Raw genomic sequence first — 15110 nt, 5'->3', positions numbered from 1 at the left:
TCTCTCTCTCTCTCTTTCTCTCTCACACACTCTTCCTATCTGTCTATCTCTCTCTCAGCCCTCTTCTCTAATAAGCATCCTCCTATCCTAGCCCGCGGTGCTGCATGAAAAGATGCAAACATACTTAATTAGAGCGGTGGCAATAATTTCCAAGCTAAATATGCGACCAGACAGACATGGAAGTGATCTGATAGCATTCAGAAAGGATATACCCTCTTCTTCCCTGTACAGGATCACTGTGTAGAGTGTTTTCCGCCCCTCCTTTACCTTTGTTCCCATGGCTTTTCTCTACACTTGCTTTCAGGAGGGAAGAAGCATGTCACGGCTGTCTCTGACCCGGTCCCCGGTCTCTCCCCTGGCCGCTCAGGGGATCCCTCTGCCGGCTCAGCTGACCAAGGCGAACGCCCCCGTTCACATCGACGTCGGAGGACACATGTACACCAGCAGCCTTGCGACCCTCACCAAGTACCCAGACTCCAGGTAAGAAGCGTGCATTTATTATCCCCTTTTTTATTTTTTATTTTTCTACCTGATTCACTTAGTTCAGCAACTTATTAAGAACGACTGACAAATTCACAAGTGATTACTAATTATCAAACCCATTTAATTCAATCGAATAATGGAAAACACGCACTTATTTAAAATCGAATAAATCGATGGTATTGTTTCTTTAAATGAGGAACCGGATATAAAATTGTTTAACCAGCGTCACTGTCGTTCAGCTGCTGTGTAACTTCTACAGTGAAGTCAGTTTAACAGCAGAGATGCACTGATCGGGATTTTCCTGGCCGATACCAATTTTCTCAGAGCTTTTTTTTTTTTCTTCTGGTTTATAATAAGGATTATAGCGTACAAATAGTTTAATAGTGGAGGACGGGAAAAAACTAAGGTAAACATGTTGATCAAATTAAATATAGAAAATTATGGATGTTTTTTTTCTTGAATCATTTATTGAATACATCATTTTTTTTTCCTGTGTTTTATTTGGTGATTTATGGGTCCGTCTCTGACCAATTGAGCTGTGCACTCGTGCTTCAAAACGTGTGAAACAATGTATAGACATTTTATTCCTCTCTAAACTGAACTTTTAAACATTTAGTTAGATGGTTGTTAGATTGGTTTTGTTATTTTTGCTATCATTAAACTTAATACGTCTCAGTCAAGTACACATTGAATAATAACAAACTGCCTTCTGATGTCAGACGTATCGTTCTTTGAAAATGTTATTTATTAATTTATTTAAATATAAACTCAGGCTCATGAGGATGCCACATATTGACCTTTTGCTGATTTATGACCAGTTTTATAATTGTTATTATCTGTACTTTAACACTGACGTGGCCTCAGGACAATTTGATACGGTCGAGTGATTTAGTTAACAATTTTTTAGCCTGTGCTCCAACTCCTGTTTTACTTTCAGTTTTCTACAACACGGAATTAAATGACAGATTAAGTTTAGCAGGAAAACTTTTATTTTTTTCCATCTTGGACGCCCAGGTTTTCCGCCAGACAATCTAGTATACATTATGTTATTCTATGCATACATTTAAGAGAAGAATGAAAGGATAAGGTTTGATGAGTTGCAAAATTAATTCATTTTATTAACTTAAATATTCTTTATTTTTTTATTTACCCATCAGAGGCCAGTTTTTAATGACCGTCACTCATTCCTGACCCCACATTTAAATGCTATCACATATTTAGGTGAGATAATGAGAGATGCAATAATTTAAAATGCTGTACAATTTGTACCCCAGGAACTAWACAAACATATTCAAACATATTATTGAGAGAGATTATTTTTGAGCTTGAAATACAGACTATTATCCTAAAATGATTAAAGACTTAAATTTCAGGTTCTGGGATAGCAACATGCCTAAATAAAACTTCTCACCTTCTGTTTTAGCTTTTGGTTTTAGTGTCCCACTCCACTTTTTATAGTGGCCCACATCTGGACATGGCTTTCTGGAGGCACAGCTGCCAATAAAGCAGTTTAATACTGGCTCTTCAAGGTTTTAGCTGGGATGATTCAGATTTGAAAGAACTAGTTGAAATAATCTATTTTATCTCATTATTAGCTCCGTCCTGAAACGGTTACTCCACAATCCATAACTCTGGAAGCAAATAAAACTAACTCTGGAGCCTCCACTGATTTGAAACGTCTCCCCTTACGTTTTACARCGTTTACGTCTAATGCCCAGTGTCATTTGTTGCATTCTAGCACCTTSAGTTGTGCATCAGCTGAGTCCCCAGTGGACCAAGGTAAACATGCACCAGAGGATCTGCCAAATTGGCTACAAGAAAACCATCCATGTAATCCCCTGGTAATAAAATTATGATATTCAGTAAGTCTACTGACAGAAAATCCCTGACAGCTTATTCTTTTATCCCCGCCGCAACATAACATGAGTTTAAAAAAAAAGGAAAGAAAGAAAACGTCTCTGCCCAGGCAGCGGTTTAATGTCGGGTTTTTTTTCTCGAGATGATTTCCTGCAAGCACTTTCAGCTGTACTTCAGGTTCATGCAGTGGGTAGTTTATCGCTTATGCTGCTGTGCTTCTCCACTGGTGTAAATTTACACCATACAAAGAAGTTATTTAAGCGGTAACACACACACACACATACACACACACACACACACACACACACACACACACACACACACACGCATGCACAGTTCAAAGTCAGCACAAAGCCAGTAGTCGGAGCATCCACACTGTGCTTTTACAGTGGGAGTAAAGACTAGATATCAGTGGAAGTTGGTTGGAGCGCTCTTTCCTCTTCCTCTCCTTTGCACACATGCTCCTTTCCTCCCTTCCTCTCACTCCCTCTATCTGTCTCTTGCTGTTTCTTTCTCACTCTGGATCACACACACAAACACACACGCACATATGCATACACTCATTGTTTCRCTCCCTCTCCCAGCCTCCTCAGCGTACAGTTGCCCTCGGGGCTCCACTTTCCACTGAAGCCAGAGGAAGGAGGGGCCCCTTTTGTGTGAATTAGGATAATGGCTGACAGCAGAAAGCAAAACAATTACACTGGCATGAGCATGTGTGCCGCGCTGAGCCGYGTTTGGTCGAGCAGGGCACCACGGGCGGAGCGCTGAAAACGTGACAACCGAGTGAGAGYGGGGCTAAAAGACTTTTGAAGTCGCTGATTACTTTTAATAGATTGGCCCCTAAATAATGCAGCGTGCCAAGAGAAAGTTAGTCTAGTAACTAATGTGCGGATATTCATCTTCTTCTGTGTGGGCCATATTAAGGGACAGGGGTCATGAAACATTGATGTGCACTCTGTGTAGCTCTCAAACAGGACGGCCTCAGCAGTCACTTGAACAGAAGCTGAAGAAATTARGGGAAATGTTCCTGAGACATGGAAACTGTTCTGGACGTTTTTATTTTCCTGTAAAGTTTTTAGTGGGCAAAAGTGAGAGATCAAGAAAACATTTGTAGTCTTGGCCAATTAACCTGACTAACAGTGGCATTCTTCAGCTAATGTAAGCTTAAGCAAAAAAAMCCCCCAAAAAACCCAGTATTTTTCCTTCGTTTTGTTGTATTCTACTCTGAAATGTTATCTAACAACATTCAGATGTTTCCGTGCAACTGTGGGGAATTTAAGAAAAATTGTCCGAGGTACACTCTGGAAGTTTTCCCACCTAAACAGCACTTGTGATAAACTGGTTCTCGTGCTGAGCTCCAACTCTTTGCTTTTTTCTGGCACCGAAAAACTGATGCCACCTTGGCTCCAGTTGTAGGCCAGAGCAGAGGAAAGAACTGGAGGCGAGATTATAAGAAGCAACAACCAGTCAAAATGTAAAGATAGCTTYAATGTTGCTTTTGCTTTTCATCTAGTAAAACATCAAAAACAGTGAGAAACAACAGCTTTAACAAAAATTTAAAATGATCAATCTTGATATCAGTCAGGGTATTAAAATGCGTTTATAGTCTGTTAGCTAATCCCATAAATGCAAATTCCGACTGTATTCTTAARATCGTAACGCGTCATTTAAACATATCATTTATATGCTGTAATCCCGGAACCTGTACCGTTTTAACAAAGTTAGTATTTAAAAATCAGCTAAATCAAAAACTATACTTTAGTTATGCCCTCTGGTGGAGGATCCAAGTACTACAGGTGTCATCTGTCAGTTTTATTAAGAAGTTTAAATAAATACATATTATATTATCCATATAGAAAAATATAAATAAACAGWTATTAAACAAAACAATACCAGGTAAAAGTAACAGTCATTCAGTAAATATTAAATGTTTATTTAATCATATAGCTGTGTGTTATACTGGTCACTACATAGGATGATTTGCAGCGGGGGKTTTTTGACGTGTCTTACCCTAAATACTAAAGTAGAAACAGCTGTTTATATTTAGATTTGATTGTGAAAATGTGATTTTTTTGTTGTAAACCCCCTCTCGTTGCTGTGATCCTTATCTATAATTCAATATAAAACTGACAGAGGATCAAATATTTAATGGATTTACACTGATGTAGCACTGTGGCTATGAGTTGTGGAAAACCAAACCAGTTGAGATTCACACCAGCCCCAGTTAGACTCAGCATCCCTGATTGTTTAATGGTCGTAAATGTCAGATTTGAACGAAGGACGAATTAGGAATCAGCTGATTTTAACCAATGAAAACGTGTCGTTGTCAGCGTTGATCGTTCTGATGTTTAAAATGGAAGAGCATTTCAACTTCGAATGAAGCTTCAACTTTTTATGTCAGAGTGTTCTTAATACGACCATTAATTATTTCAAAATAATAAAACAAATATTTTAATTGAGATGATTTAGCCATACAAAGGTACTTTGTTGGAAATAAATTTCAGTTCTTCAAAACATATTTTTATATCTAGCTTTATATTGCGATCAATACATTTTGTTTCTGGTAAAATACAAATTTTAGTAAATCTAAGCATTATTGTCTCCGTCAGTACTCTTCAAGGATGTTTTAGAGTTTATATTCTTGAAATCKGCTCTTTYGGACCAACGCTGTCTTGTGTAGTGTGTGTTTTGGTTAGTTTTTTTAATTTGGGCGTTTGGTAGGAATATTTTCCCCTTAACTAACTGAAAAACAACATATTTAGGACTGATGACTGTTTATGTGACACATACAGTCATRTCATGGTCATGCAGTAGGAATAGGTTAGAAAACCTTAATTGGTCAGCTTTCGGATGAAAAGTTTTAACTACTACTTAAATTAACAGGTAGTGGAGAAGAGGGGGAAACAATTCTGCTTTAAACAAGTAAAGTTACTTTTTCAAAATCTAATTTCAAGTTGTCCTTGTTTTTGGAGAACCGTCCCTTAATGACTGAATGACTCAGAATCAGGCAGGGCCACCTTCACTTTCCCTCTGTTAGAAACCTTCAGATGTCAGAGCGATTTGACTTTCAGAGATCTCTGCATGTGTTTGTGTTCCTCCATAGTGAGTTATCTCCATTAGGTRACTGATCGAGGTAAAGCTTCCTTATAGCATAACAGAAACGAGGATAAGGGCTTATTTAGCACAACATCAGAAGGTGATCTGCTCTCTCCTTACAGTGGTCAATAAGACAGGAAATGCATGATATAAGCTCAGTCAATTTGCCATTTAGAGCTGCTGTTGGAGAATTTAAGCGTTCCCTCCCGTGATAAACTCAAACACCCAGCTTCTTCCTTCGCTCTGACTCTAGTTTTACATTTTTGYCTCAGTTCACCACTCCTTCATTCCTAATCTCTGTTCTACTCTGTTTTCCTCTCTTTAGCCCACCCCTCCCTGCTCATCAGCCTGCTCTTTTTTTCTTGTTTATCTCATCTCTTAATTTTTCTACATAACCACTCCCTCGCCCTTTTCTCACCACCTACCTGTTAATAACATCCCCTCTGTTCACCCCCCTCCACTCACCCCTCCAACTCAGGGATTTAACAAAAAGGGAAAAAATGAGGAGACCAACAGACAAGAGGGAGTGGTGGAAAGGGAAAGAAAAAGAAAAACAGGCAGCATTTTAATTGCTTTTTTTTAAAAAAAAGAAAAAAAAAGTGGAGATGAAAAACAGAGTTAGCCTGGAGGGGTATGGTGAAATTCTAGCTGGAAGAATTGCAAGACCATATGAGAAAGGAACACCTCGGGCCAAACAGGGAGATGAGTATTGGTTTTTTATAAAGCATTTTGCATCGATTTCCAGAGAGAAAGCAAGCAAGGGAGAGGATGGAGACGGGGTGCGAGAAAAGAAGAAGGAGGGAAAGAAAGAGAAAAAGAAAGAAAGAGTGACAGAGAGTGAAAAAGAGGAAGAATGGCAGGAGGGGAGGGAGAAGCGTCTTTGCTTCCTCACACAGTCGAGTTAAAGAAAACAGAGGCGGCCAGTTTGACTTGATCGCTCAAGCTAAAAGAATCCATAAGACACGAGCTGGTTGTAAATTCAATAAAGTGAATTGTGGTTGGAAACACGACTGCTTTTGGTATCCTTACATTCCTATTCTTTTTTTTTTTTTGTAGATGCACTGATCAAGCGTTTTCAGGACAAAACCAATCTTTTTCTTTGAGGTCTGAGCTGCGRATTTTGAACAATTTAGTTTTCTCCCCTGAAGAAAGATCTACTGCTTGTTCTTCGATAAGACGGAATTTATGCATCAAAATATTTGACCATAATCTTATTCTGATATTTACTAAACCCAAAGAAGTCAAATGTAGATGTTAAAAGTAGGATTTCTCAACATTTCAATCGGCAGAGTCGATCTAGAGAAAAATTGGCTGACTGACTGGAGCATCTTTAATTTTAAGTGTCTCCAACTAAGTTTATTAACTCCAGCACTTTGCCAGCACCGAAGGAAGCATCGGCTGGCCAATTTGCAAATTTCTTTCATGATTTCTCTTGTCACCACAGGTTTGTCAGCCAGCCTGGAAGCTGTTAATATGATTTAAACCCTGATTACTTAAAAAAAAACACATAACGATTGCAACGCAGCGGCCTGCCAAGAGCTCTTTGTCAGTGAGCTGCAAATGTGTAGTGAATTTGWAAAAGTGSTTTCGTGTTGCAGATTGTCCACATTGTTTATTTACGCCAAGCAGACAGTTACGGTTAACGGTTAAATAAGGATATGTAGCAACCAGAAATGAGCAAACTGATAAAGTGGAGGTGTTTAGATGAGATTATTAAAGTGAGAGCTGGACGTGAAGGCGAGGGGGTGGGGATAAATATCTGTCCATGGGTATCTGGAGGCGTGGGCCAGCACCRTGTGATGAAAGTTTAAAGATAATAGCAATTTCTACTCTTTGCCTTGATGAGCCCCAGTGGCCAACATCAAATAAGCTCTTAATCATGCAGTACACTGAAGGACGGGTTGGGGAAAAACCAACATACTGAGCAGCAACAAGTGTCTTATTACTAAAACAAAGTTGGCTAAATTTAGGTGAATGCTTAAAAGTCTGAATCTAACTAATGTTTTCTTGTTAATTATCATGATTTATAATATGTAGAAGAAAAAAAAACAACATTAGCTGTAGTTTTGTGGAGATATTTTATCGGGTGTACATGTCTGCTCTACAACATTTACAACAACATATACAATTTCTACATATTTATTTATTTGTTGTTTTGCTTTTTGCTTTAGGGTCATCTCTCTCTCTTACAAATGGCAGAGTTGTTAAACATTTTCCAAACTGCAAGTCAGGCCGCATTGCATACAGTAGAGTGCTGCTACTAAATTCTATTTAAATTCATAGGAAAGTTAAACTGTAACAGTAAAATATTTTTTTTTTCCGCATGCTTCCCTCATTTTAGCATGTGGCCCTTCCCCATTTYCTGCCTCTGATTCATTTGCACCCCTCTGACAGATGGAATAATAGAGCTGTAATGCTACATTCATACTATTAATTTCTGTAAGTACAAGCAGCAGACGTGTGTGTGTGTGTGTGTGTGTGTGTGTGTGTGCGCATGCGTGTGTGTGTGTGTGTGTGTGTGTGTGTGTGTGTGTGTGTGTGTGTGTGTGTGTTGTTTTAATCTCTCTGCAGAAGGGACACTTCAAACAAGTCTGGAATGGGGGAACTGTGCCTTAAGCCCCTTGTTTCAACCTGTGATGCTAATGCATTTCAAGCTTAGTGCTAATAAAATTGAAAAATAAATGGAGGGTAATTGTTTCATGCATTTGAAGGGAGCTGGCTCATTCCATTATGTGGTTGTGTTTGTGTGTGCGGCTGTCTCTCTGCATGTGTGTGTGTGTGTGTGTGTGTGTTTGTGTTTGTGTGTCTGTTTCAATTTTCAGAATCAGTCGCCTGTTCAATGGCACCGAGCCCATCGTGTTGGACAGCTTGAAGCAGCACTACTTCATAGATCGGGACGGCGAGATATTCCGCTACATTCTCAGTTTTCTGAGGACCAGCAAACTGCTGCTTCCAGAGGATTTCAAGGTATTTCTGCACTGTGTTTCTGTCCGTCTGTCCTGGAAAACCTGAAGTAGTTCAAGGCATAAGTGATTGGAAAGTGAATTATTTTAGATTTTTCCAAAGATGGCACACTTCGGTTTACTCATGTTTGTACTTTTTAATGCTTCTGTCCGCTCAAGGGATTTAAAAAAAATACATTTTCAATTCAACTACCATGCTCTGCAAAATTGTCCAAAACATTTGAACTTATTAGCATTTTATTATTTTACTGCTGCAAACCTCAATGTATTTCTTTTAATTCATGTAATTGTCTAACACAAAGTAGAATGTATATATATATATTTTTTATTATAAAGTGGAAGGAACATAGTTTTGAGAAATAAAACTGTTTTCCACTATGTTCCGCCCCTCTGGATCCACGCAAGGTCAAACAATCAATCAATCAATCAAGTGTATTTGTTTAGCACATTTCAGCAACAAGGCAGTTAGTTCAAAGTGCTTTACATCATAAAAAACACAAAAATGCAAAGTCATAAAAGACAACACACAGTGAACCAGTAAACATCACAATTCATCAAGTGCCACCGTTACACATCAAAATGTCGTAAGCAACTCTGAACAGGGTCAATCTTTTTGGGTAGCAGCTTCAATATCGACATCTACACACCAAAACATGTTCCAGTTTTCTGAAGAGTTTCAATGAACAACAACTTTCAAGTCTTATCACACATTTTTAATTGAATTTAAGTTTGAACTTTAACTAGGCCACTCTATGCTTTGCTCTGACCACTGCATTGTAGCTCTGGCTTTATGCTCATTGTCCTGCTGGGAGGTGAACCATTAGGGTGAAGGAGATTTCTTTTAGGACTTCTTCTGTTGACATCTACCATGTTCGTATGAACTCTTTACCATCTTCTTGGTTCCTTGTGAAAAATTCATCCTCACAGCAAAGTGCTGTTACTACCATGTTTTACTGATGTGTTCAGGATTCATATGCAATGTTTCTGTGAAACAGTGTTTCGTTTCTCAGCTAAAATGTTCAATGTGGTTCTCAGCTGACTGGAGCACCTTCTTCGACAGGTTACTGGATTTCTGTGGCCTTCGTTCAACAATCGATTTAAGAGCCCAGATTTGTAGAGTGCACACCTAATAGTTGTCATGCAGACTTATTCTTCCACTGTGGATATCAGTGGAACTTTTCCACATCTTCCTTGGCCTTCATGCTGCTGATTACTCACTAATATTCTCGAACAAACCTCCAAGGGCTTCAGGAAACAGCTGTGCTTAAATTACACACTGGTGGGCTTTATTTGCTCACACTTAGATCTTTTTTTTATAGTTAGTTGATCTATCACATAAAATGCCAATAAAATACATTGTAGTTTTTGTAACATTTCTAAACTGTGAAAAACTTGAGGGGTACGGATATTTTTCCAATTAACTGCGCGTGTATTCATCGGTGCACTGTTCCTTTACGCATTATGAACCACCAGATCCACTTGAGCCTTACTGAGAACTCACACTTGGTTTGTGTTTCAGAGCTTGATTGATGAAGTTTATTTTAAGTAGAAACAGGCACCATAAATTATAGTTTCTTATCACACTTGGCCTCTATTAGCYAATCCAAAGCACATGTTCGTATCAACCAAAGGCACACTATCTAGTTGTGTATCAAATAATGTGTTGCACATGTCAGTTTCCTACTGGTGATGTTTTTCTGTACAACGGCACATCTTTTGAAATGCGCTGCATATAAAAAGTAACATTTATGCACAATAGCATATATGGCTTTGCATTAATGACTATGCCTACAGCTGGATCCTTCTCAAGGTTTTATTTGGTGCTACGGTTTCCTAGGTGTACACTTCTTTCCATTGCGCAACCCAAAGTGACCTTTTCACTCGTTCATCCTTCCCCACAAGGTAGCAAGGCGAGGCCAAGCCACTCGGAGCCGGGGGCCTGCTTCCTGGGCCCCACGGATAGTAGGAGCAAGAGCCAAACCTCAGACAACAGAACGTGACATGAAAGCCCCGCATATTTTGGCAGACGATTGCCTGACTCATAGCTGATTACTTTTTTCCTTTTGCATCCACTCTCCCCTTCGCTGCTCTCCCCACCCCTCCCCTCATTCCCCTTGCTTTCTGTGAAGTCTTGACAGTCCAATCAGGCACCACGGTTTACACAGAATGCGTTAGACTTCATTGTTTCGACTCATTACGACCCACTCGCATAAGCCTGTGTTGATCTGCATACCTTTCAATTTGCGTGAAGCCAGAAGAAAAAAATGCAAATAGTGCGAGGCGGAATTGAGCATGTCCTTATCTGAACACAATCAGGCTTGCCGTCGCCCCAGGGCCGGGTCTGTTTCTGCTGCTGGCAGCCGTGGCGCAGTGTGTTTTGCTAAATCAATGTGAAAGTCTGAGCAGAATAGGAAAAGATTTTTTTTTTTTTTTTTTGCAGCTTGTATCAGTGGAACAAAGATATTCCCTATTAATATCCTCCTCTGGACTCATTATTCAAACCACAATTAATCAGGAGAGTGTAAGCAATGCTCAGTCATAGCGAGGGCATGGTTTAAAAACGGAGCGAGTTAGCGGAGGTCACGTCAGATTATTCAGTTAAATCGACTTATTCTTTATGTGTTGTGTTCTTATTCTTGCGACTGATCTGCATTATATGGGAGTTGGCTGTATTTTTTATTTTTTTACAGCGGCTTGTTTAATCAACATCCTGCGAGCTTCTACTTGTGTGGTTTTAGTCACTTTTTTTTTAGTTTAAGAAGACACAGCAGGTCTTTATTAGTCGGACTCCCTCATAGTGACATCCTCCATCATTTTTTCTCCTTCTTGTCTTTATCCATCTGTCCCTCCCCCTGTCCTTCCCTGAAATGTTGCCTTGCCGTCAGGCTATCAGGTCGGATCATTATTTTGAAGCTCAAACGGGCTGTCTGGACACAGGATTGGGGGATGAATTGTCTCGTAGAGCTGGCAGCGTTAACAGCAGCTTCAGCAACCAGGACAGAGCTGTTGGCCTTGTCTCCCTCTCATCCTCACCTCAGCACTTAGGATTGCTCTGTTGTTTTCTACGCTGCTCAGGATGACTAAAGTGCCTCGCAGACAGACCCCTGTTAAAAACATATCCATCCATGGCTTCAGACCTGTGAAGGATGAGGAGCTACACTTTGATACAGAGAGCCGCCTGAAGGGGGGCGTCTCGCTATGAGTTTTGTCAGCAGCAGCAAGAAGGCCGACAGAAAGGGGGGGAAAAAAAGAGACAGAAAACGGAGGAGAAAAAAGGGGAGGGGAAAAAAATGGACCCACCGTTCCTCGTTCGCGATCTGAAATCCTAAATATTAGAACTTGAGCTTAAGATGTGTTGCGTCAACTCTGAGACCAGATGGAGTTGTGTTTGGGTGTCGTTCCCACGTCTCAGATGAAGGCACAGCTCAGATGAAGGGGTGAAGAGTGACAGAATGTGACAGAATTATGTTTGCTGCCATCTTTTGTTTGTGTGCCCGGCAGTAGGCAACAGAGGTAAAGATAAGCAAATGAAACACTATCACAACTACAATGCTTTTAAAAACGTTTAATACCCRTTTAGCTACCACCACAATCCTAAGTAGGATTTATAGAGCTTAAACGACCAGCATAAATCAGTGCCTAGTGGTGGGAAGTTGGTACATTGTTTCCACATTGCTTTACAAACAAAATTCAAAAAAGGAGGAGGAGGGTGTGCATAGGTATTAAAATCCCCAGAAGTCACCCAATTAGTGAATAGAGTCCACCTATATGTTACTTAATCTCATTATAAACCCAGCTGTCTTGTGAAAACCTCAGAGGTTTGTGAGAGAACATTAGTGAACAAACCCAAAGACCAAAGGATGAAGTTGTAGACAAAATTTAACGCAGATTTAGTTTATAAAACAATTTTCCAAGCGTTGAACATTTCATAATGTACTGTTCAATCTATCATTTGAAAATTGTAGATGTTCAATGATAGATTGAAAAGATAGCAATGCTAGACATGGCTGTTCACCATTGCTAACAACTAAGAGGTTTGTGGTAACTGTGGGAAAGCTGCATAGTTCCACAGGTCAGGTGGGAAAATCTATTGACAAGACAAATATTTGCCGTAAAAATATAGTCCTAAATGTGGAAGAAGCTGACATGGTCAGATGAGTCTAAAAGCAAACTTTTTTGGTCTAAATGTGGACAGAAACATGTTTTAAGCACATCTCTTCTACGACGTCTGTCAGATGTCACAGATGACTGATCTCATGTGATTTCACCGAGACGGAAAAAATGGGCTGACGTTTCAGTTTCTGGATGTGCAAATCTGCTAACAACATGTAGTAGATTTAAAAAAAACAAAAAAACAAAGTAGTTCAACAATATGTTGAATAAGTTAGACTAAAAAGCAAAAGTATTTATGCAGCATTGTACTGGCTGCGTTCACTGGATGAAGCATATACAATTTATCATTAAAAATTTGCATTCTTACTTTTCAAAGGTTTTTCGGATGCTGTTGTATGCCTCATGTTCTTGTTTGGCTAATGAATATAAACAGACGACGGTTCCAGCGTGGATCTCAGCAACATGCGCATCATGTAGGGAAAATATCTGCGCGTCAGGGATGACAGTTCACAAACAATGACTGGATTAAGCTGTCATTCTTTTTCCTTGTGAGACACTAATCAGAACAGAGATGGATTAATTACCGATTGTTTAGCAAAAAGATTTGCAGGGTTTAGGTGTAACCTAATTAGATCTTGTTCTAATAGGAGCTTAACATCGCGCCACGAGCCTTATTAACATAACCCCTGATATTCCCAACCCCCCCCCCCACTATATGAGGAATCCATTAAAAAGGCTCCTTGGCTGATGACTGTCCTCATGTTCACTTGCACATTTCTTCCTCCTCCCCTGTATTTTCTATGGTAGTGGTGAGTGATGGTGCCATCTGGTCTTGTGGGAAATTAGAGGCAAGCGCACCGGGGCAAATGGCCCCCAGCTAGCCCTGCCCAGGAGTGAGAGGGAAGCAATCTGCTGCAGACTGTCTGCACACAGGAATGCACCATCACACTTTGCTGGAGCACCACTGATGGCCTTTCTGGAGTCAGCTAGCCAAAACATGCTAAAGGCCAGCACTGCTCTGCCAAGAGCTGCAGTGGAGGAAAGCTGCTATGCTTTGTTAACTGAGAATGTTGTCCTGCTGGTTGCAGGCCATCACTGATCATAGTTTATTGTTTCTCTCTTCCGAGGATGTGCCGTCACTCCTGAAGGCAATTAAGTTTACATTTTGGCTGCGTTCACACAGCACGTCTTGAGCCGCAATTCTGATTGTTGCTGAAATCCTTTTTTTTTTTTTTTTTTATGCTTGGTGGTTCATACTACTAATTAAACCCAACCGCAATGAAACTCCTGTGTGTTACTAAAGCGACCCGCGTGTGCAGAAGAAGAACGCTGACGTCACACAGCAGCACTTTGTTTACGGAAATAACAGATGGAGCCGTTTATGGATCAATGTTAAAGTTTATTCAACAATGAGAGCAGACAGTCACAAGATGATGACAAAACGGGCTAATAACGAAAAATAGCATAACTAATAGCAATGATCTTTCGTGAAGCAATGACTGCAAAATGACTTCTCTTTAAAAACACACACACACACACACACACACACACACACCCGCGCACACACACACACACACACACACGCATACAGTATGGCCTCTTGGTTAGCATGCTTTATATTGCACAGCATTGTGCTGTATTGTTTTCCATGTGACCTTGGTGAAGAGATGTAATATAGTGAAAGATGGTGTGTTAGTCACACATATAGCCAAAAGGACTGTAACTCACCGCTGTAACCTCCACGTTCATCTGTCTGTGCAGGACTTCCACCTGCTGTACGAGGAGGCCCGTTACTACCAGCTGACGCCCATGATCAAGGAGCTGGAGCGCTGGAAGCAGGAGCGCGAACAGCGGCGGATGGCACAGCCCTGCGACTGCCTCGTGGTCCGGGTCACGCCCGACCTCGGTGAGAGGATCGCCCTGAGTGGGGAGAAGGTCCTCATAGAGGAGATCTTCCCTGAGACCGGAGACGTTATGTGCAACTCAGTCAACGCCGGCTGGAACCAGGACCCAACGCACGTCATCCGCTTTCCTCTCAACGGCTACTGCAGGCTCAACTCCGTGCAGGTAAGGCATCAAAGAGAATATTTTTGATACATTACAGATATTTAAAAAAATAAATAAATACCCGCGTAGTTAACAGTCACGCATTTATCAAATTTCTTGGGGGAAAAAAAAAAAAAAAAAAACTTGAAATCAAACTTATTAGCCACAGTGTTGGTGTTCCAGAACGCCCACCCAGTTTACGTCATGCTCTCATTAATACAGGAAAACGTTTCTGAGCAGCTTGAAGGAGGATGTATGTGCCTAGATGAGCTTTGGGCGCACAGTTATCACTGAGATTCAGCTTTAATATGGAATATGTCTTATTATTTAGCAAGKAACTATACAAACAAAATGTAAACATAAATTTTAGGAAAACAAGCAAGCATGTTTGATAGCAATAGATATGCAGCTTCTTAATATCAGCAAGCCTTAACAAAAAGACTGCAGCTGGTTTATTTATTTATTATTTTTTGTGTACTGTCTTTAGCTTCATTGAATAGCATAATGGGTCTGGCTGCCTTCCAGTGTGGGAAAATTGTAGATATTATGCCA

The 15110-nt window shown here is 40.2% G+C and overlaps 1 protein-coding gene across 1 annotated transcript; it reads left to right on the top strand.

Moving 5' to 3' along the window:
- The first annotated feature begins 14 nt into the window (after window positions 1-14).
- LOC103462630 (BTB/POZ domain-containing protein kctd15) lies at window positions 15-14701 on the top strand. The gene is made up of 3 exons (XM_008405531.2): window positions 15-480; window positions 8259-8403; window positions 14274-14701. Exons 1-3 carry the CDS (start codon window positions 278-280, stop codon window positions 14604-14606), a joined length of 681 nt encoding a protein of 226 aa, XP_008403753.2. The 5' UTR covers window positions 15-277; the 3' UTR covers window positions 14607-14701.
- The last annotated feature ends 409 nt before the right edge of the window (window positions 14702-15110 follow it).

This window comes from Poecilia reticulata, linkage group LG3, assembly GCF_000633615.1.
Source record: "Poecilia reticulata strain Guanapo linkage group LG3, Guppy_female_1.0+MT, whole genome shotgun sequence".
Classification (NCBI taxonomy): Eukaryota; Metazoa; Chordata; class Actinopteri; order Cyprinodontiformes; family Poeciliidae; genus Poecilia; species Poecilia reticulata.
Note: the sequence above shows the minus strand (reverse complement) of the source record. Positions and strands in the feature narration are given on the sequence as shown.